We start from the raw sequence: 20,885 nt of genomic DNA, 5'->3' as shown, positions 1-20,885 counted from the left end.
GACACTGCCATGTTCCTGCTGCCGTGAAGTGAGCGCCGTGATCAAAAGCAATGCTGCGTGGAACACGATGACGATGCATAAGGTATTCTGTAAGTCCCGGATGGCGGTTCCGGCAGAAGCACTGTGTGCAGGGAAGGCAAACCCATATCCAGAGTAGCTACCCATTCTCGTAGGGACAAAACACTACCCCTTCCCTGATGGAAAGAATCCAAAGGAACGGAGCAGCCCCCGGGTAGCGGGCTGATGGCCGCGGTGCCGTATGGGACACTTGGTGCTGGTCTCTGCTGCTGGAAGGTCTGGCACTTGGCAGTGGCCACAGCCAACTCAGCTTCGGGGGGTGGAAGTTCATGTCGCCAAGCACGTGCATAACCTCCCGCCCTGCCCGCATGGCCACTTTGTCCGTGAACCGATTGGGCAATGACAGGAGTAATTGCGGAAAGAGGCCAATTAATAGCCACAGAGTGGGTCATCCTATCTACTTGATTATTAAAATCTTCCTCTGCTGAGGTCACCCTTTGGTGAGCATTCACAGGAGACATCTTCACGTATTTTTGTCCGTTCAGAGAGGTCTACCCACATAACTTCTCCCCAAAGTTTCTGGCCACCAATTCTCTAATTGCACCCTTTCCAGTCCCCCACCCTTCAGCCAAACCATCAGCCACATGCCATGAATCAGTATATAATCTCATATCTGGCCTTACTTCTTCCAAGCAAAATGAATAAGCAGGTGCACTGCTCAGAGTCCTGCCCACTGCTTAGAAGGCATTATAGCAGGAGTGGGGACCATGGATTTGGGCCACTTTTTCATGTAGCTGACTCGTGCCTTCCGTTTGATGATGGAGTGTTCCTGTGCATGCCCAGCTCTATGGCTTGGTGGGTCAGCTCATACCCACTTCATGATGGACGCTCAGTAGCATGGTAACTCGGTGGCCCATGGTCAAGCGTTGAGCCTCTGTTAAGACTCAGGAGCAGACCAAGTGTTGTTTCTCAAATGGAGAGAGTACTGTTTGTCAGATACCATTATTTAGGGCGCCGGAGTGGCTCTGTTGGTTAAGTGTCCGACTCAGTTTTAGCTCAGGTCATCATCTCACGGGTTGTGGGATTGAGCCCCGTGTCGGGCTCCCCACACAGTGGCGAGTCTGCTTGAAGATTCTCTCCCTCTGTCCCTTAACCCACTCTCTTTCTCTCTCTTTCTACACAAATAAAGGAAGAAATCTTTTAAATTTTTTATTCTTTTTTAGGTTTTATTTATTTATTTGACAGAGAGAGAGACAGAGAGCACAAGCAGGGGGAGAGGAGAGACAGATGGAGAAGCAGACTCTCCACTGAGCAGGGAGCCCAACATGGGGGTCCCAGGACTCTGAGATCACGACCTGAGCCAAAGGCAGATGCTTAACAGACTGGGCCACCCAGGTACCCCAGAAAGAAATCTTTTTTAAAAATACCATTATTCACAGAGAGTGGCAGGGCTTTGCTCAAAAATCTTAAGGGCTCACCTACAGGGGTCTGCCAGAAGTTCCCCACAGCATCCCTGTCTGCCGCTGACCTTCAAGCCCCATTGGACCTGCTGGCCTGTATGGCCCAAGTGGCAGAGCAGCTCAGCGGGCAGCCCGGACCTCTTGCTGAGCCTTCTCTTGTCCTGGGCACACTCAAAATTAGCAGCTTTTGGGGGCACTCATTAAATGAGTCAGAGTAGCACACCCAGCGGAGGAATACACTGCCTCCAAATAGCTGGGCCCATTGTGGCCCCTGTCAAATGGACCCATAAAGTTAACCATCACATACACTAATATGGAATAGCTCTACGACATAGCATGAGAGAAAGTAAGGTGCAGAATAGGTAGGAAATACTAAGCAATCACTTGTAAATTTCTAAGTGGAGAAAAATTTATACACGCACACATAAATATGCTTACATACGGATGAAATATATCTGGAAAGACATTTAAGAAATAGTAACAGGTTGCTTGGGGAAGGAAATTGAGGGACTGGAAATAGAGGTGAGAAAACTAGCCCAAGAAAAAAATACTTTTTGAATTTTCAAATAAGAACTTATTCAAAAGGTAAGATACTATAAGTGGAGAAAAAAATATTAAAGGACATCAGGACATCTCTGAATGAAAGAAAAAAAAAGGTCTCATACAAAAAAAATTCAAATTCCATTATAAAAAGAACTGCCAAAATGAACATTTTGAGTATAAAAGTCTTCCAAGTCCACTTAGTTCAAAAAATAATTGATTCAACAAATTTCAAATCAAGATGTATTCAAACAAAAAATGTATTTCGTTTAACTGAGAGTTTCCTGTAAAAGATTTTACCTATAGATTAATGTTGTATTACAGATTTTACATGTGTTTTATCTGTTCCTTTAAAAAAAAAAGATCTACTTATTTATTTTTTAGAGAGAAAGAGAGAGAGCAAGAGAGCATGGGTGCTAGCGGGGTGGGAGGGGCAGAGGGAGAGAATCTCAGGCAGACTCCCTGCTCAGCTCGGAGCCTGATGTGGGGCTCCTCTTGGGGCTCCCTATGGGCTTCCCCACAGGGCTTGATCCCATGACCCATGGGATCGGGATCTGAGCTGAAACTAAGAGTTGGTCACTTAACTGACTGAGCCACTCAAGCGCCCCATTATCTGTTCCTTTTGTTAAAAGTTGGTCTTTTTTACAGATCCGCTGATAAGGGAAATTCCTTGACAGAGAGTTGAGTGGAGATGTGATGAGGGTCACGACGAGGTGTGGTGCTTATCTTGCTGGCACCAACTTCATAGGTAACTTTGGGGAGTCACCATTACTGTGCTTTTTATCGTTCATGCCATCCCTCAGCAAAGCCAGAGGAGCCCTCTGGTTCCTGAAGCCTCCCAGCACTTTTCTGAGTTGGAAGTGTGAGGTGCGAGAAAAACATTATGCATATTTCCATCGCCTCCAATGCCTCTCAGATCAAACCGGGATCACAGCTCAGCATCGCTGTGACCCTATTGTAGACACGGCCAGGGGATGATTCATTAACCGAGTCTGAAGTGGGTCCTAACAATCCATCAGGCTGCCAGACTGTTCGCCAAGGCTCCAATCGCTTTTGGTAAGCAAAGCCAAAGCAACAGCCCAAGAGATAGTAAGCAAATCTGGATTGTTGGTATGAGTGAGGAAATAAAACCTCCAAACAATTATGCTGGGGGAGAAATCTGTTCCAGAACATTAAGACCACCCACCAGAATCAGGCTACAGTCTCAGGACTGTCACTGGAAACAGCACAGGATACCGATGCTCTCACCATGGCTACCTTAGGTAAGGGGCAAAAAAGAATCAAGAGATAGGGTGCCCAGGTGGCTCAGTCAGTTAAGAGCCTGCCTTCAGCTCAGGTCATGGCATGATCCCAGGCTCCTGGGCTCCCTGCTCAGCGGAGAGCCTGCTTCTCCCTCTCCCTCTGCCCCTTCCGGCTTGTGCGCACACGCGCGCTCTCTCTCTTTCTTTCAAATAAATACATAAAATCTTCTTAAAAAAGAATTAAGAAATAGTAATAATAAATATTTTCTAACAATTGTCCTTGACTGAGGACAAGGCACAAGTCAAAAAGTCCAAACTCATCTCTCAAACACTACAGGTCACCAGTTATTAAGAATGATTCTGAGCTATCACTTCTAGATCCAAACGAGATAGGGAAAGCAGACAAACGGGAATGGAAATGTTCAAATGAGAACTGAACATGGCCTGAAGCCGAACTGTCTTCTTGGGCACAAGCTATAAAAGCAACATATTGAGTTGAGATTTTCTCCTGGCATGGAGGAGAATTCTGAGCAGGGAACTAATCACGTTTCTGTGCTGAACGATCGCTCTGGATGGTTTGGAGAAGAGCAAGGTCGTAGGTATGAAGAACAATTAAAACCCTATTAAATGAAAACTGACTAGAGCCCAGACCATGGCAGTGGCAATGAATTATAAAGTGAAGGGATGGATTTGATAGCTATCTGGATGGTACGCAGGGGATGCAGGAAGCAAGGCGTCTAAGACTAATCGAGTTCACAGAAGCACCATTCACCTAGATGGGAAACTCAGAAAGAGTAGGTTTGTGGAAGAAATAAGTTCTCACTTAGACCCACCCGAACCCCGTAGCCCCCTAGCAGCTTCTATCTGTGGGTGTGCAATAAAAGCCACATGCCCTTAGGCGAACTCTTGGTCTGTCTCTCCGATCTGCTCCCTGGCCTCAGGGAGCCTGATTTGGGATCCTACTTATTTTTTTCCTAAGTGTTCCCCTCTAGGTTCAGGCTCCTCTGTGCTTTGTGAGGCCTCCTACGGGGCTTCTGCTCCCAGTTCACAGGCAAAAGCATTTCCTGTCAACCCCCACACTGGTGATGCCTCCTGAGACCTCAGAGAGCCCACCTTGGGCCAAAGTCCCTTCTCCTGGGTAGGGATGGAGGGACGGAAGTTTTTCTCTAAACCCAGGTTGGCATCAGCATTCTGAGTCCTGGACCTGCTTCCAATCTGACCAACTCTTCTTGTCCATGGGAGGTTCCCATGTCTGAGCAAGCCATCCAACGCCTGGCTCTTACTCTGCTCTCTGGTCAGAAGTCCACCTGGCGGTGTTCCTTGCAGACAATGGTGCTCCTGAGTGACGGGTGATGAGCTGTGAAGAAGCTCTAATAAGAAATATAGAACTCCGCCTGCCCTGCCTGGGCCATGGCCCCAGCAAAGCGGCACGCCTGCTGTGCCCCTCCGGGAAAAGTTTGTTCTCGACCCAGAGGATCTCCAGGCTTTCTCACTCAGCCCTGAAAGTAACATTAGGACATGGGACTGTGCAGCAGTGCCTCAGCCCCGTCTTGCAGTCCTGGACGGAAATCATCTCGTGCAGCCTTCTCACATGACCACTGTTGACTTAGAGGCGCCTTCCATCTTTTCGGCCAGCATCCTCTGAGAGTCCCTGGTACGTGCCTGCCACAGCACGGCCTCCAGGCAAAGAGCGAGAAGTGCACTTAAAATCCCCAGAGGAGGGGCACCTGGGTGGCTCACGTGGTTAAGCGTCTGCCTTTGGCTCAGGTCACAATCCCAGGGCCTCAGGTCGTGATCCCAGCATCCCGGGATCGAGCCGCAAGCAGGGTCCTAGGATGGAGCCCTGTGTCTGGCTCCCTGCTCAGCGGGGAGCCTGCTTCTCCCTCTGCCCGCCCCCTGCTTGGGCACTAGCTCGCTACTGCACTCTCTCTCTAATAATAAATAAATCTTAAAAAAAAAAAAAGCCACAGAAGAGCTCCTGGGCCACATTTTGTCCACACAAGGGATCCGAAATAATACCAAACATGGTGTTACATTCATGGGCGTGAGAAGCCCCCTTTCTCTTTTTTATAATTGTTAGTCATCTGTACACCCAACATGGGGCTCAAACTCACAACCCCGAGATCAAGAGTCACACGCTCTACTGACTGAGCCAGCCAGGCACCCCAGAACCCCTCTCCTTCTAATTATCAGTCAGGAACATTCACCATTTCCTGGGACTTTCCTACATATTTCCAGCAGTTCATGTCTTACTTTTCTGCCCTATGACCCCTCAATTCCTGGTTTCCTCCGAAAGGGGAAGGTGTTCTCAGTCTCCAAAGCTTGGTGGCCATGAGTGCTATGCTGTCAGATACAGAACAGCAACGACAACAAAACAGCTCTGACTCACAGCATGTACTGATGTCCATGGTGTGAATGTCATGGCCAAGTTCAAGCTACCAACGTGATGTCACTGATCGCAAAGTGGAGAAGAAATGCCGGCGATACACCATTCCATAGCATTCTTTTCTTCTCTCCTCCTTTGTTTCCTTCTTTCCTTTCTCTCTCTTTCTCTCTTTCTTTCTTTCTTTCTTTCTTTCTTTCTTTCTTTCTTTCTTTCTTTCAAAATTTTATTTATTTATTTGACAGAGAGAGAGCACAAGCAGGGGAAGCGACAGAGAGAGAGGGAGACGCAGGCTCCCTGTGGAGCACGGAGCCCAATGTGGGGCTTGATCCCAGCACCCTGGGATCATGATCTGAGCTGGAGGCAGATGCTTAACTGACTGAGCCACCCAGGAGCCCCTTGCTTTATTTTTTTTAAATAATTTGTCCTTTAAAAAAAAATTCTTTTAAGTAATCTCTACCCCCAACGTGGGGCTCGAACTCACAACCCCAAGATCAAGAGTCACATGCTGTAGTCCGACGAAGCCAGCCAGGTGCCCCCACCCTATTTATACTTCTAACAAATCCCTCTCTTCTTGTGGGAGCCGGCCGGGGTTGGTTTCTGTTGCTTACAACAAAAATAATATTTACTCTGTGGCTTAGAAAATTCTGGTCAGAGAGCAGGGGAAGCTCCTTCCTGTTTGCTAGGCCAGAAGTTAATTAGTTGGCTCCTTTTTTGCTTGTTATCTTGAAGTTTTAGAACCACAAGAGATAAGGATCAGTAAAGGAAGTTTTCCACAACTCTCCATCTTCTGCCATCAGTAATAAAGCACTGATTTTTTATGAACGATGAAATTAGCTACGCTGCTTTCTCAGAAAGGTTTATTTTGTTCTTTTTGCTTCAAAAATCCAAACAGTAGAGAACTTATCCTGCCTCTCTTAGAGGGGTATACCGAAAGAGGTTCCTCATGGGACAGAAGTGGGGTGACTTAACCTCCTTTTGAAAATCCCAATGATTAGATAGAAACCGCTTCCATTATAAAGGATTTTCAATCACAGCTTTATTGGAGACACCAAAAGTTATTACTATATACGTTAAATATCATCAAGTAACAAGCTAGCCAAATATCTCAGGATTTGGAGAAAAATGTATGAACTTTGCAAAAAACACGTGGTGCTTTTTTGATCCCTTGCTTTTTGTAACTTGAATGGGTATTCCCTTTAGAAAGAAAAGGCCAAGCCATGTGGAACAAGGCTTGTGGGACACTGGTGACAATTTACCAAACCCATCCCTTCAAAGATGCAGGAAGGACTGCATATGGCAAATAACCGAGACTCTTTGCTTTGCAAGTTCATGTTTGTTCCAACAGGCTGTGGGCACACCCACGGTACCTCTCAAATTTTGAGCAGTTACCTCCCATCCCAGGGTTTACGATGATCTGGGGGGGTGCACCTCTCCCCCCGGACGATTCCAAGTTTACCAGCCAAAGCCTCTGAACAGAAATCTAGAGGACCAACAAGAGTGGGCAACTTTAACCCTAGATCCTCAGCCCAGAAAAACTGGCCGTTGCTTGGCTCTCTTGCTGCTGCCCTGAGAGAGGCTGTATGGGCATCTTAGAGTGAGCTAGGGCTGTCCAGAGGGAACCTTTGGGGAGAGACAAGTGGTATGGCTGTCTACCCAGGTAGGGGCAGCCTCTGCCCAGGTGTGGTGCCTTACCCAACATTCCTCCCTAACCAGCAACTCTAGCCAAACGGGTGTGCAGGTGGCCCTATGTTAAAGTGAACACCTTGCCTTATGCGACCAGATGTGACAGACAGAGCAAGGATTGTACCAACTCTTAATTCCTGAACATCCTTGGATTTCCCCTCTGACCGACACTTCTCACCCAAAGACAAAGCCATCCTTGTGACGCTGGTGGATATCGTCACCTTCTCAGGCCGCTTCGGCTTCTGCTCCAGCCCAGCTCCAGCCACTTCTTAGTACCTTCTCCTTCCATGAACTTCTCAGACGCCATATTTCCATCCTCAGCTCCCAGAAATCCTCTGGGTTTGGAGGACATGGGCCTAAGCCCTTTATTTTACTTATTTAATTTTTAAGATTTATTTTATTTATTTTAGAGAGAGAGTGCACACGCATGGGGGTAGGGACAGAGGGCAAGGGAGAGCAGATCTCAAGCAGGCTCTGCGCTGAGTGCGGACCTGATGTGGGGCTCAACCTCATGACCCTGAGATCACGACCCCAGCTGAAACCAAGAGTCGGATGCTTAACTCACTGGGCCCCCAGGCGCCCCAAATTTCCCTTAAATACAAAGTCACTTGTCCAGCAGCCACTATCCACAGTGGATCAGTTGGCTCCTCAGAATATCTATGAGGCTGGACCACCTGCCGGCGACAGGACTATTCAGACTACTTACTCCCTGTTACCAAATTCACATACGCTTCAAATCCACGTAGGACACAACGCACTTCTCCACTGGGACCTCTTCATTCTATCCCACTCGTGCCGTTTCTTTTACTCATGGGCTCCAGTGACATGCTGAGCCAACTACAGGCCAGCTGGGGACTCTCGGACACCTGGGATGAGATACGATCTGACCTCTCTCCCATTCAGCACCTACTCTCTGGCGTCCTTCAAGTGAGGAATCCTCCCCTCAGCGTGTTCTGACTTCTTCCTACAACACTCCCCGTGAATCTAATTCATCTTTAACTGTCCCCTGTTCTCCCTGACCCACTGAGATGCTCCCCCCGGAGCCTTGGGGCCAGGACAGACAATCCGGGCTAGGGAAGCAAACTATAATGTGAGACTGCTGGACTCCAGGGCCAGAGAGTGTCCCTAGACTACTGGCAGAGGCTCAGCCCAGGGAAACGGACATGGGAAACCACTTCTCACTTTCAGAATATGTTTGAAGAGGTTCAAGCTTTCCATCAGCTGAAACCCATTCCACTTATGGAAGGAAATGGATGGGTGGAGAGAGACGCCAGTGCAGTGCCTGTAACTGTTCTCTCTCCAACTCTGATCCAGGCCAAGGATCCAAGGATGTTCCATAAAAGGCTCCCTCCTTCATGGACCTTGGCCACATGGAATTTCTTCATGTGCTGACCCGGATCTTACCTGAACTCTAAACAGATCCTTTGTCTGGAGATTGATTATTGCTCTCTAAGTAGTTCCATGCATTAATTATTTAGACTGTTCCTTGCTTTCCAAGGCCACCTTACCTGGGACTTGCTTGGGGGGGGGCGGGTCGCAACCCAATTTCTCTCAGATCCAACTGTGGGTCTTAAGACCTCGGTATATATCAGAGCCCTGGGTTCCTCATTCGTCTGGAAGGAAAGGGCGGTTGGAAGGGCATGTTGAGTTAGAGGTGCTTAGGGGAAATGGTCTGGTTCTTGTGTTTAGGAGAAAGGTCTAAGCTGGAGATAAAGATTTCAGATCACTACTGCATTAAGGTGGAGTAGAAGCCACAAGGATGAGTTGCTCAGGTGGAATGAGCTGCGTGAGAAGAGAGTAAAGGATGAAGCCCTGAGAGGACCAACAAGAAAAGGCCAGGAAGAGGTGCCTGCAAAGGAGATCGGGCAACTGGAGAGGCTGTAGCAAAACTAGGAGAGAGACGCTCCACCAAAAATATGAAGAAACTTCAGACAAGGAGGAAAGAGTCAACAGTGTCAAATGCAGTGGAGGGAAGTCTAGTAAAATGAGGTCTGAATTAGATTCAGCAACTGGGAAGTCATGGGGGACCTCTGGACCAGCTCATTCAGTGGCTTAGTGCAAACAGAAGCAGGGTGAAGCATATGCCATGCTCTCGGGCACAGAGAACTCTGGGTACCAAAGTTCTCTGCCAATGGTGACTGGCTAGGCTCACCACCTGTTTCCATTTATGTTTCTCTTAGCTAAAACACCCAATTACATTGCTAGTCTGGAGCAATGCACTAGCTTGGGGTCTATTTTACAAACTACTGCAAAAGTTTGTCTGGGTTCATATACAGTACTATCTTACAATTGGTTTCACATAATATAAACTTGGCTTTCCAGGGCAATGCTAGTCCCACATCACCAATTCCACTGACAGCAACAACTGGCTGCAGGAGCAGCAGCCCCAGCCTTGAGCTCTCCATCTGGCCAGTCGTCTCAACCTCCTACCACCGTCCCTGATTTTTCTTATACTTGGCTAGTTTCGCTCATTTGTTCACTCATTTGTTGGGTCCCTTCTCTCTCCAAGGTTTAATTGTCAAACAAAACATATATTGCATACAATTATACCACGCTTTCACGTTTATTTACAAAGCACCTTCCACCATTGACCTCTGTAAGGAATGCTTAAGCTGGAAGGGCAGTGGCGGGGCGCGTGCGCCCCCTACCGTGGCCCCGGAGCGCTGCAGCCTCGCGGGCACGCTACCGCTCCCCCACCCGCTGTCGGGAGCTCCGGAGGAGGCGGCGAGGTGAGTGCCCACGCAAAGCCTCCTGGGAAATGCCTGGCCTACAAATCCCTGTACCCACCGCGCTGCAGCCGCGAAGAAGGGGGAGCTTTCTGGTGACTCTAAATCTTGATGCTGCACAAGTCTGATTCAGTATTCACAAGAGGCTTTTGGGGAACATGATATCTCTTTCGCCGGATGCACGAACGGACTTTGCTGCCGCGGTTTCTTGGACTTGTTGTTTGTGGCGAATCTGCCGTTGCGTCGCGGAGGCTAGGCGCGCAAGGCCTTAACGTGAAGCTTGCGGAATCTGCTGTGGGAAGGCAAACGCCAGGGTTTCTCGGGCAACTACTGTCATGGCGGCGACTGCCCCCGGTGCGGGGGCCTCCGCGTCTGAGGCGGCGGGGTCCGCCGAAGCCCCGCTGCAGTACAGCCTTCTCCTGCAATACATGGTGGGCGACAAGCGTCAGCCCCGGCTTCTGGAGCCCAGTAGCCTGGGCGGGATCCCGAGCCCAACCAAGAGTGAGGAACAGAAGATGATCGAGAAGGCGATGGAAAGCTGCGCCTTCAAGGCAGCGCTGGCCTGCGTGGGAGGTGAGGCAAGACTAGGGGGCCCTTTGGGAGGCTGAGGGCTTGGACGGCAGCGGGGTCCTCTGTCAAGAAGACCACGCGCCTGGGAGGCGAGGAGCCTGTGGACCTCGAGCTTGACTACACCCCTGCCGCGATCCGTGAACTCGAGTAACCCTTCTCTAGGCCCTGAGGTTAGTTTTCGCCTCCGGAAATTGGATCAGAAAATCGGTACTATATGGGTCGGGGCCTGGAGGTTGGTTATAAAATGGCTGACTTCATTCATTCGTTGATTCGCTTTTAAATAAGCATTCTTTCGACAAAGTATTACAAGTAACCATCACGTGCTGGGCGGTGGAGGGACAGGGTAAGAGACCAGAGCCTGGTTCTCATGAAGCTAACATTTTAATATATGTAGAAGCAAGAGTGTTGAGGAGGAGCCTGGCAGGGAAGAGCAGGTGCAAAGGTCTGCCAGGAACCGGCTTCGGGTTTGAAAAACAAAGGCCAGTGTGGCCAGTGTGACCAGATGGCGGTGAACAAGGGGAAAGAAATCTGGAGCCCTCCTCCCCCCTTTTAAAACCTTTTGAAGGTTTAAATGTTTGAATATATGGTGTCCCTCCTGTAAAGCGGTTTGCCACATTTGCAGATGAGTTGAAATCTCAATGAGAATGAAAGACAATCAAGAAACAAATATAGTGAGTGCAGATGTGAAGTATAGTAGAAAGGAAGGAGAGGGGTATTTTTTTGGTTTGGGGAAGGCTACAAGAGGTGACTGCAGGTGTATCTTGAAGGGTGGAGAGAACAGGGGTAGACAAAGAGGAAGGGAAGTGCCCTTTCAAGTTGGGGGTGGAGTTGGGGATTTGGGCTTTTTGCTTTTAGGCATTAGGGCAGTCATTGATGCCCATGATCCAGCATGGAGTGGGGCAGAGGAAAGAAAAGTCTGTGGCTAGGGAGACGGTATCCTGCATTTGCTAAACTGAACTCAGTGAGGCCTGATGACAACTGTGAACGTCACCATCAAAGTCAACAGCTGAAGGTATGAGTATAGACAGCAGAAGGTTAAAGATTGAATCTTGAGGAATGTTAGAAAATGAAAGGAGGCTGGGGCGCCTGGGTGGCTCACTTGGTTAAGCATCTGCCTTCGGCTCAGGTCATGATCCTGGGGTCCTGGGATCGAGCCTGCATTCTGCTCCCTGCTCAGCGGGGAGCCTCCTTCTCCCTCTCCTCTGCTCGTGCTCTCTATCATTATCTCTGTCTCTCTCTCAAATAAATAAAGTCTTAAAAAAAAAAAATGAAAGGAGGAAGAAATCCAAAGGAAGTCAGAGAAGCTGTCGTCAAGATAGTTCCTGGCTTGTGTGATGTGGAAACCAGGTAACTGGAGGGTTTGAGTGGTAAGGTAGAGTTGGAGGGCGTACGTAGAGGGTGTCCCCTTTGCTGGTGGCCATCCAAAATGTGCTTTTTGAGTATGATGACCTCATTACAGTAACCCAGAAAACATGCCAAAGAAATCTTCATTTCTGTGTTTGTTTTTAGGATTTGTCTTGGGAGGTGCATTTGGGGTGTTCACTGCCGGCATTGATACCAATGTGGGCTTTGACCCTAAGGATCCTTACCGTACGCCGACAGCAAAAGAAGTTCTTAAAGACATGGGACAGAGAGGAATGTCCTACGCCAAAAATTTTGCCATTGTGGGTGCCATGTTTTCTTGCACTGAGTGTTTGGTAGAATCTGTAAGTGTCTCTGCCTTCTGATAAAGCCTTGCCTGTACCATCTTATGACTTTTTTTTTTTTTAAGATTTTATTTATTTCACATAGAACAAGCAGGGGGAACAGCAGGCAGAGGGAGAGGGAGAAGGAGGCTCCCTGCTGAGCAGAGCCCGAGGGGCTCCATCCCAGGACCCCAGGATCATGACCTGAGCTGAAGGCAGATGCTTAACCAACTGAGCCACGCAGCCCCCCCCATGTTATGACTTCTAAAGAGAAATGTTAATTAGAAAGCAGATCAGAGATGTCTGATACTTGCTAGATTGAATTTTTCGTTAAATAGGCCCCACTGTAAACTTTTTATGCCTTTATTGCATTTATTTGGGCTTGCATTGTTTTTTACTTCTCTTTGTAGGCTAGAATTTGGTTTATTTTTTTAATTCTTAAAAATTCTAGTTAGTTAGCATACAGTGTAATATTAGTTTCAGGTGTACAATATAGTGATTCCACACTTCCCGTACAACACCCGGTGCTCATCACAAGTGCCCTCCTTAATCCCCATCACCTATTTCACCCATCTCCCTTCTGGTCACCATCAGTGCTCTATAGTTAAGAGTCTGTTTCTTGGTTTGCCCTTCTCTCTCTCTTTTTCCCTTTGCCCATTTGTTTTGTTTCTTAAATTCCACATGGATGAAATCATATGGTATTTGTTTTTCTGTGACTGACTTATTTCACTTAGCATAATACTCCCTAGCTCCATCCATGACATTTCAAATGGCAAGATTTCATTCTTTTTTATGGCTGATACTCCACTGTGTGTGTATATATCTTTATCACATCTTTATCCATTAGTCAATAAATAGATGGACGCTTGGGCGGTTTTCATGATTTGGCTGTTGTAGATAACGCTGCTATAAACATCAGGGTGCAGGTATCCCTTTGAATTGGTATTTTTGTATTCTTTGGGTAAATACCTGGATTGTATGGTAGATTTCTTTCTTTCTTTTTTTTTTTTTTAAGATTTTATTTTTAAGTAATCTCTACACCCAACCTGGGGCTTGAATTCATAACCCTGAGCTCAAGAGACACACAGCTGAGCCAGCCAGGCGCCCCAAGGGTTCTATTTTTAACCTTCTGAGGAATCTCTGTACTGTTTTCCAGAGTGGTCGTACCGTTCACGGTCCCACTAACAGTGCAGGGGGTTCCCCTTTCTCCGCATCCTCACCAACACCTGTTGTTTATCGTCTTGATCGTAGCCACTCTGACAGGTGTGAGGTGATATCTCATTTAATTTTGATTAGCATGTCCCTGGTGATGAGTGATGTTGGGCATGTTGTCATGTGTCTGTTAGAAGTTGGTTGAATGATTTTAACCATGAGCCTTACTGGGGAACCAGAGAAGAGATCAGGGTCGCTTCTCAAATGGCGCGCTTGGTTTCAGCACTCTGGCACCACCTGCAGGAAGCTTCCATGAACACATTCAGATTTTAGGAACTATATTTTGGAAAGCAGAAAGGATTGGGTTTCCTTTGGGGAGGGACTAAATTAGCCAGCTAGAAACCCTGTTTTTTTTTTTTTTCCCTTAATCATGTTGTCTGGCTTGTTTCTTTGGCTCTAAACTGCACTTCTCCACCCACAGTACCGGGGAAAATCAGATTGGAAGAACAGTGTCATTAGTGGCTGCATCACTGGAGGAGCCATTGGTTTCAGAGGTTAGTAAACAACTCTTGCATGGTTTTCTTTGTGGCCTTGGACAACGTGCTGTAGTTCACATTTCCAAACATATGAGTGTTTCAGGGACAGCCCAAGGCATATGTGGACACTTGATACTCTTCTCTTCTGACAAGTAAATCACATTTACTTTGCATTAACCTAATTTTGGAAACTTCTAGTTATCTAGATTAGAGTTTTCTCATCTTTGGCACCGTTGGCCTTTTGGACCACATAAATCTTTGCTAGAGAGAGAGTATGGCTGTCCCGTGCCTTGTAGGATGTCTTGCAGTGTCCCTCGCCGCTTCCCACTAGAAGCTGTAGCATCCCTTAGTGGCGGCACTGAGAGTGTCTCTAGACATTGCCGGATTCCCCCAGGGGACCGAATCACCCGTGGCTGAGAATCACAGGAAGATCTAGATTTTAGGAAAAAGAACTGCCCTCTCATGGAAAAGATGGGAAGAACTTCCTCCCAGGAAGGAATTTTGAAGTGTGTCGATCTGTAGGATAGCACAGGAGCACGGCTGGGTCTCGTTCAGCCCCGGAGAGCCCGCTGAACCAAATGGCAGGCACTGTTGAACTTTCAGTTCCGTGCGTTTCAAATAGTTCAGGCATTTTTCTTAATACTATACAACTGTCAGCTTTAATATTGTGTATCAGTTATACGGTAATGTCTTTCTGCAGTGAGGATTCTTAGACTTCTACCCATTGAAAGCCAGATAGGGATATTCTGGAAATGTCAGGTTATCAGCAGTAAACAACAAAGAAAACAGTTCTCTGCACTTCTCGCTGTTGGCGGGCCCATCAGGAGTGTGGTGTGACCTGACTCTCCCAGTGTCCATTGCTAGGCCACTCTCCATCTGCTGTGTCCTGATTTACCCGAAACAAAAAGCCTGTTTTCTCCTTCTCGGAGAGGCAGGATGATTTGCTGTCATTAAAAGCTGCTTCTGCTGCTCAGACAGCCATTTGTGATTTATAAAGTAACTTTTCCTTTGGTCTGCCCATCGCTCAGCTCTGTCAGGGACGTGGAGAAGCTCAGCTCCCTCTGAGATTGCTTTGATCACCTTCCCAGGAATTTATTTCATAAACACATCAGGGTAACAGGCCATGTGCTTTCACTTGCTTCCAAGGGCTGGTTCTCTTAGCCAGTTTCCTGCCCATGAGGGGCTATTTCATGAAACTGGAAATCGTCATTTTTTGGAATGTGAAAAGTTGACTGTGTGGCTAGAAAAAGCCCTGGAGTGGCTTGTGGACACAGCTCCCTGGGAGTCTTCCAGATCCGCTGGGTCGGTTGAGTGACTTAGGGGGTTGACACCAGTGCCTTTGCCGCCGTGGCTAGGCCGGACTCGTCGTGTGTCCCCCCCCCCCCACACCCCGTAACATCATTTCTGTTCACTTGACAGCTGGCTTAAAGGCCGGGGTCATCGGTTGTGGAGGTTTTGCTGCTTTCTCTGCTGCCATTGATTATTACCTACGGTGAGAGTTAGTGCCTCCGGGGAAGGACACGGTCAGCCCAGGGTCAGCGCTGCTCTGTGGAGGCCAGCTCCTGTCCCACGGCAGCCCACTCGCTTCAGAGACCGCAGACCTTTGTTTTCCCTCACATCGTTGGTGTCATGAGGGAGCCACCTGGCCGCCGCCTGCCACCACCTCTGAGGAGCCACGTTCTCTGCTCCTGGATTCCAGCCACGCCGTGTGCGGGCTGCGCCATACCGGCCTCTCTCGGGCGCATCAGGAGTGTGCGGATTGTAGGAATTAAGCTCCCCAAGTGTTCAGTCCCGACCGCAGCTGGCCCTCCTGGTGGCTTGGTGCGGTGGGACCAGAGGTGACTGGACATGTACCAGGAAGCTGGTCTACTTCGGGACTCCGCGCAGTCGTCCATCTCACATGGCAGGGCAGAGTAAATTTATATCGTCTGACCCATTATGTCGTTTTGTTTAGTGTTCTGCTCTCTTTGTTAAAAAAAATTAGATTACAGTTTAAAAGGTTGGTTGGTTTTTGGGGGGGAGGGAACACTGACAGGGTGGGTCTTTGGAGCCACCCCTGGAGCCAGAGTGGTCCTGTCCCCTCCTCTTCCACTTCCCATTACGAACAATTAAGGCTGTTCATACCATAAAATAAATGAATAAATAAAGGGTTGGTTTATTTTTATTTTCAAATTCCGCGAGTCCCCAAAATGTGGTGCCAGGTGGCCCAGAGATTGGTCATCCAGAAGGGAGAGTGAGAAAGTTCCTGAGAAGTGTGGGAATGTTCGATTCTCAGGGTTTACAGAGTAGTGTTTTTCTGAGATTGGCACGTCAGCCAGGGCCTGCCCTCCAAGCAGCCCAGCCCAGCCGTGCCCTAGGACACATTGAAATTCCATGCATAAGCCCCTGGCCTCTTCTAAAAACCCTCCTATGGGCCGGCTGATGGGAATGCCTACCGTCCGAGCCACATTGGTTTTAGGCTCTGACCGCTGGACCAGGCCCAGCTCAACGTGTGAAGAGTCCTGCTGTGGTCCTCCTGATGACTCCGTCTGCAGCGACTGGTGAAGATCAGACAGTGCTGAGGGGCTGTTCTCCATTACCCTTGTTCTCCGGTGTCAGGTTTTTTTGTTTGTGTTTTTTTTTTTAACATATTAAGTGTTTTTTTATTTGACCTAATGGCCTTTTTCTGACAATAGAAGCTCAGCCTAATTGTGTGCCCCAGGGCAAAAAAATAGGCTTTTGTGGTTGGGATCTGCCGGGAGTGCCTCTTCACTCTGGTCCTTGGTGATGACACGAAGGGAATGAGCGCAGGCTTTGCCATGTGGGGCGGGAGGGTAGGCTCGGTGGGGCCGTGAATTCCAGCCACCTTCAGCCAGCGGTAATGTCTCTTATTCTCTACTGCACACTAACTCCTTCACCTTTTTTTGCTTTCTTCCCCCCTTTTCTGCTGCCTTCTAGCTTACCCCCCCCCCAGCCCCAACCAATATTCAGACTTGGCTGAGAAGTCCAGATGTCCCAAGTGTGTGTGTATGTGAGTGATAATATCCAACTCAGCCGGTAGCACCTTCCTTTGGCCACCGCTGCCGCTTCCTCTGCAGCGAACGCGAGCTAACGCACAGGGCTTACGTCCTTCTGTGATGAAGCCTAAGTAACATCCAGGCCAGTCTCACAGGTATGAGGCTTCACTGCTCCTTGGCCCGCTGGAGTATCCTCAGAGGTCTGGGAACAAAGGAGTGTTTCCAATACTGTTGCTAAATCAGTCCCCTGTAAGCACTTTGCAAGCAAGAGCAGACGCTCCTACCTGGCAGCTGTGGAAGTACCGGGATGCCTGGCATCTTCCAGCAGGCAGCCTGGCGAGGAGGGTCGAATGTGCCGAACGAGTACCCGAAATGCTGCCCTTATGACTGTCTTGGAGCAGTTGAGCCCTGGGGCTATCAGTAGCCATCATTTCAATAAGCCAAGCATTGTCCACACTGACTATTCAATCAGGAAAGGAGATGAATAGTTTCCTGTTTAAGATGGCTAAGGAGTCAGTATGAGCTCATAAACCAAACACCAATTTTCAGAGACATCTGTTCCTGATCTCCAGAATAAACATAGCGTCCAATGGCTTCGGCTGGTGGGAACCTGTATTAACCCCACTGGCTCTCCTAAAGGGAGGCTGGGCCCCCCAGGGGATCCAGCTTCTCCAACCATCAGACTAGGCCAAAAGGCTGCCCCAAAGACACCCACTTCCAAGGAAAATGTAGAGAAACGTTTACATAAAATAAACCGCCTCCACTTGGATAGACAACTTTCTGCCCTCTCTTGGAGGGATACTGACGGGCAGGTCTTTGGTGGGGCGTTTGTCCTTCGTGAAAGGAATCTGGCTGATAACTGACCTGGAGGCCTCTGTGAAGCACAAGGAGGGGGCTCGGGCTTACCTCCCCCCGCCCCAAACTGCCCCGGCCCCCACAGGCTGAAGGGAAGCTCAGGGGAAGTTAACTGGGTGCACAGATTCCTGGAAACTCACATCTGGAAGCAGCTGGAGAGTTAAAATATTTAGATTGGTGGTCTTCCCTGGACTACTGAGTATACAAATGTCCACACCACAGGGCTGAGTCGTGTGCAAATGTTGGGGCTTTGCATTTTTTTATTAACATTTTCTTTTCACGTGGTTTACATCAATTTATAATAATCTACATAAGTTGAAACAGAACATAGACAAAAAAAAATATATCCTTACCAACTTATGAAAGTCAGATATTAATGAAGTTTCCCATCCTACCTGTATCAGCAAAAACTGGCAGCCCGTAGCCATTGTGCACAGGGACAGGCATCCCGGCATTCCCGAGGCCTGTCTGCTGGGCTCCTGTTGGCACAGCCTGCCCTGCTGGGCACCGTGGCCGGGGGTTCTGGGCTGCACGGTCCCTGACTCTCAGGAGAAGCCACGGGCTATTTCCTTGGTGCAGCTTCCTTAGTCCATGCCTGGTACCTGCCCCCCCCCCCCACCCTGGGGGTGGAACTTATAAATATTCTGAGCCTTTTGCATTTCTCAGCCCCTCCAGCCTTCCTCCCTAAGCAAGCTTGGGGGGTGCGGTGGCTACCTGATGCCAAGAAGCAAACCTCTCGTTTGGGGGAGGTGGGAGCACCCATTTTGGGCTGTAACTAGCTCGAGCTGGGCCTCCAGGTCACTACCATCAATGGCTTTGGAAGCGAGAGCCTTCCGTGCCACACACCAACTCCCGCGTGCTGAGCAGAGACGCCAGGGGTGATCACGGGCTGGGATCTCTAGACTCAAGTGGTGGTCTTCCTCTACCTCCTGTCCCAGCGAGCAGGGCTCCTTGCTAAGCGCTAACAGGCAGCTATGTGGTCCGAATCACTTCCCTCCTCTTAGGCATTTCTGTCCTCTGATGTGCACAGAATGTGTACCGCTCTGCTCGAGACAGGGCCACAGGTGTGACCACCACGAGGAAGGGCCCGCCTCTCCCTGAGCCCATGCTGTGGCTTTAGGGCCAGCAAACCTGTCCTTAAAACTTAGCCCTGAGCACAAGCTGAAGGAGCTGTTCTCTCCAATTCTGAGGGCCTAGAATCTGCTCTCTGCCAGCTAGGAGGGCCAGAAAGCCGCGTGCTCAGGCCCTGCGCCCCCAGCGTGCTCGCTCTCCCAGGCCGGCCCCTGAGACGGGAGGAAGCTGCGCTCTGAGGAGACTTCTCATTCCTTGCTGGTGCGGAGAAATAGGTCTCAGAGTTGGGAATAGAACCTGCTGGTCCTCTACGCTGGAGCAGAGTGTCGACAGTGAATGTCCCCAGCAAAGCCCAGTCCCAAGAGAGGCAGGTGCCCATTCCTCCCCAACGTCTGGAGTGTCCTAGAGTTCCCCCAAAAGGCCGCATCTGGGGCTGGGGAGGCAGCACCACGGTGGCTGGCCTGCTGGGCCGCGCCAGGCGTTGCCAGGCCCCGGAGCACGCGTGGCTGTGGGGGCTGCCCTGTGGCAGTGCGTGGCTGTGGACGATCATACGATCTAAGGCAAAGGCACCGCAGGGGACGTGAGGGGCCAGGACGGGCTGCCTCCCGGACGGAGCCTGCCTGTTTCTGGACACCTGCTTCAGCCCTACTCGTTGCCATCCTAGAGACCTGGCTCCCCTAGAAAAGCCACGCTAAGTCCTTGCTGCTGAGAGCCGCTTTCCCCCAGCTTAGGGCCCCCAGGGCTCCGTGGCACTCCTCTGAATCTTCCGCCTGTCTTGTTTGCTCGGTGGCCCGACTCTCCTGCCTCCCCCGATTCCTGACCCTCTGGCTCTCTTGATATCAGGTCACTTGTGAGTCTAGACACTCAAAGGAAATAGAACACCAGGGGAAAAGGAACTGAAAAGCAGAAGAAACAAAGATGCCTTACTAGGAGGCGGGAGATAGAACAGATAAACCCCAGAAATGGAGATTGTCAGGTGGAAATTCCAGAGATCAGCTCTCTAGCTCTGTGCTAAGCTGAGGATTAGTGTGAGGCTGTGTCCCTGTACGACATTTGCACAGGCAGCAAGGCCAAGCAGGTGTGCTTCCACAGGCGGGGGCGGGGCGGGGGGGCAGCAGGCGCGGCCTCGGACGGGCCACCGTTGCCCAGGGCCGCCTCAACTTTCAGAGTAATGGAGCGAAAACCAAGGCTGCACATGCATGTGGGCAGGCTGGGAGGAAGGGGAGGGTGGAGGCAAACCGAGGGGACGCTGCCCGGAGACTGCAATCTGGGAGCAGGGCCAAGAGAGGATAAGCTGGCCGCAGTTACAGAGCGCAAAATAAAAGCCCTTGGACCGGACTGGGGGGGGGGGCGGGTAGAAAGTGTTGGAGGAAACGAAAGAACAAAGCAGGCTGTCTGTATGCCCATACTGGGTCGGTCACTACCATTTCTGCATGACAAATAGACATGACACAATTCCCGAACTGCACGGGTAGGAGACACAGCTAGAGGGACGGAGGGCAGGGCCCGGCGCGCGGCGGTGGGGCTGGGGCGGCTGGCTTTGTACAAGGCGGCGCGAAAGATGCACGTATTCCAGTTCTTGGAAACCTGCGTCCCTTGGAGTCTGGAGTGCTGGGTTTGGGAGTTTTCTATTGGAGTCTTTCAAGTCTGTGTCGGGCCCCCCCCGGCTGGAGACGCTGGCCCGGGCCGCCCCCCGCAGCGGCTCCCACCTTGGGCTACACGTCGGTGGAGAAGTACAGTGTGTTCCGCTTCAGTTCTGCGAAGGAAATGGGGGGGTGCTGCAGGTAGTAGAGAAGGACCTGGACCTGCGGGGGACAGGGAAGACTCAGGCTGGGCTCCTCGGCCTCCTGGCCCTCCTCCCATCTGCCGAGAAGTGGTCCCTGGGCTGGGGTCTCCTCTGGGCCACCCCCTCCCTGCCCTCAGGCCGTCTGGGGCCACGTGTCCCCCCCCCCCCCCCCCCCCCCCC

General features: G+C 49.9%; 2 protein-coding genes across 6 annotated transcripts in view; one reads left to right on the top strand and one right to left on the bottom strand.

Annotated features, from left to right (window-relative positions):
• Window positions 1-10,172: 10,172 nt before the first annotated feature.
• On the top strand, window positions 10,173-16,144 carry TIMM22 (translocase of inner mitochondrial membrane 22). Of its 2 annotated transcripts, none has more exons than XM_008695307.2 (4): window positions 10,173-10,627; window positions 12,134-12,288; window positions 13,943-14,015; window positions 15,417-16,144. In XM_008695307.2, the coding sequence occupies exons 1-4, from the start codon at window positions 10,390-10,392 to the stop codon at window positions 15,491-15,493; spliced, it is 543 nt and encodes a 180-aa protein (XP_008693529.1). In that variant the 5' UTR covers window positions 10,173-10,389; the 3' UTR covers window positions 15,494-16,144. The 2 variants fall into 2 exon arrangements, with proteins under 2 accessions (XP_008693529.1, XP_008693528.1); XM_008695306.2 differs by having other exon boundaries at window positions 10,191-10,627; window positions 12,134-12,330.
• Window positions 16,145-18,077: 1,933 nt separating this feature from the next.
• ABR (ABR activator of RhoGEF and GTPase) overlaps window positions 18,078-20,885 on the bottom strand; it is a 174,920-nt gene continuing 172,112 nt past the window's right edge. For all 4 annotated transcript variants that reach the window (XM_040641103.1, XM_040641108.1, XM_040641106.1 and 1 more), the window contains one exon: window positions 18,078-20,724. In XM_040641103.1, coding sequence (XP_040497037.1) covers window positions 20,635-20,724 — 90 coding nt within the window. In that variant the 3' untranslated portion in view covers window positions 18,078-20,634. The remainder of the gene's footprint in view (window positions 20,725-20,885) is intronic.

The sequence above is a fragment of the Ursus maritimus genome, unplaced genomic scaffold (assembly GCF_017311325.1).
Source record: "Ursus maritimus isolate PB19 unplaced genomic scaffold, ASM1731132v1 scaffold_24, whole genome shotgun sequence".
In the NCBI taxonomy this organism is placed as follows: domain Eukaryota; kingdom Metazoa; phylum Chordata; class Mammalia; order Carnivora; family Ursidae; genus Ursus; species Ursus maritimus.
This window is presented reverse-complemented; position numbering and strand designations above follow the sequence as displayed.

What these genes read in the sequence shown, in the direction of transcription:
- TIMM22 (XM_008695306.2), top strand. Translation starts at nt 10,390, where the DNA reads ATGGCGGCGACTGCCCCCGGTGCGGGGGCCTCCGCGTCTGAGGCGGCG. An exon ending in AGCGCTGGCCTGCGTGGGAG is followed by an intron (nt 10,628 to 12,133) that starts GTGAGGCAAGAC and finishes GTTTGTTTTTAG; the next exon opens with GATTTGTCTTGGGAGGTGCA. An exon ending in AGGAGCCATTGGTTTCAGAG is followed by an intron (nt 14,016 to 15,416) that starts GTTAGTAAACAA and finishes TTCACTTGACAG; the next exon opens with CTGGCTTAAAGGCCGGGGTC.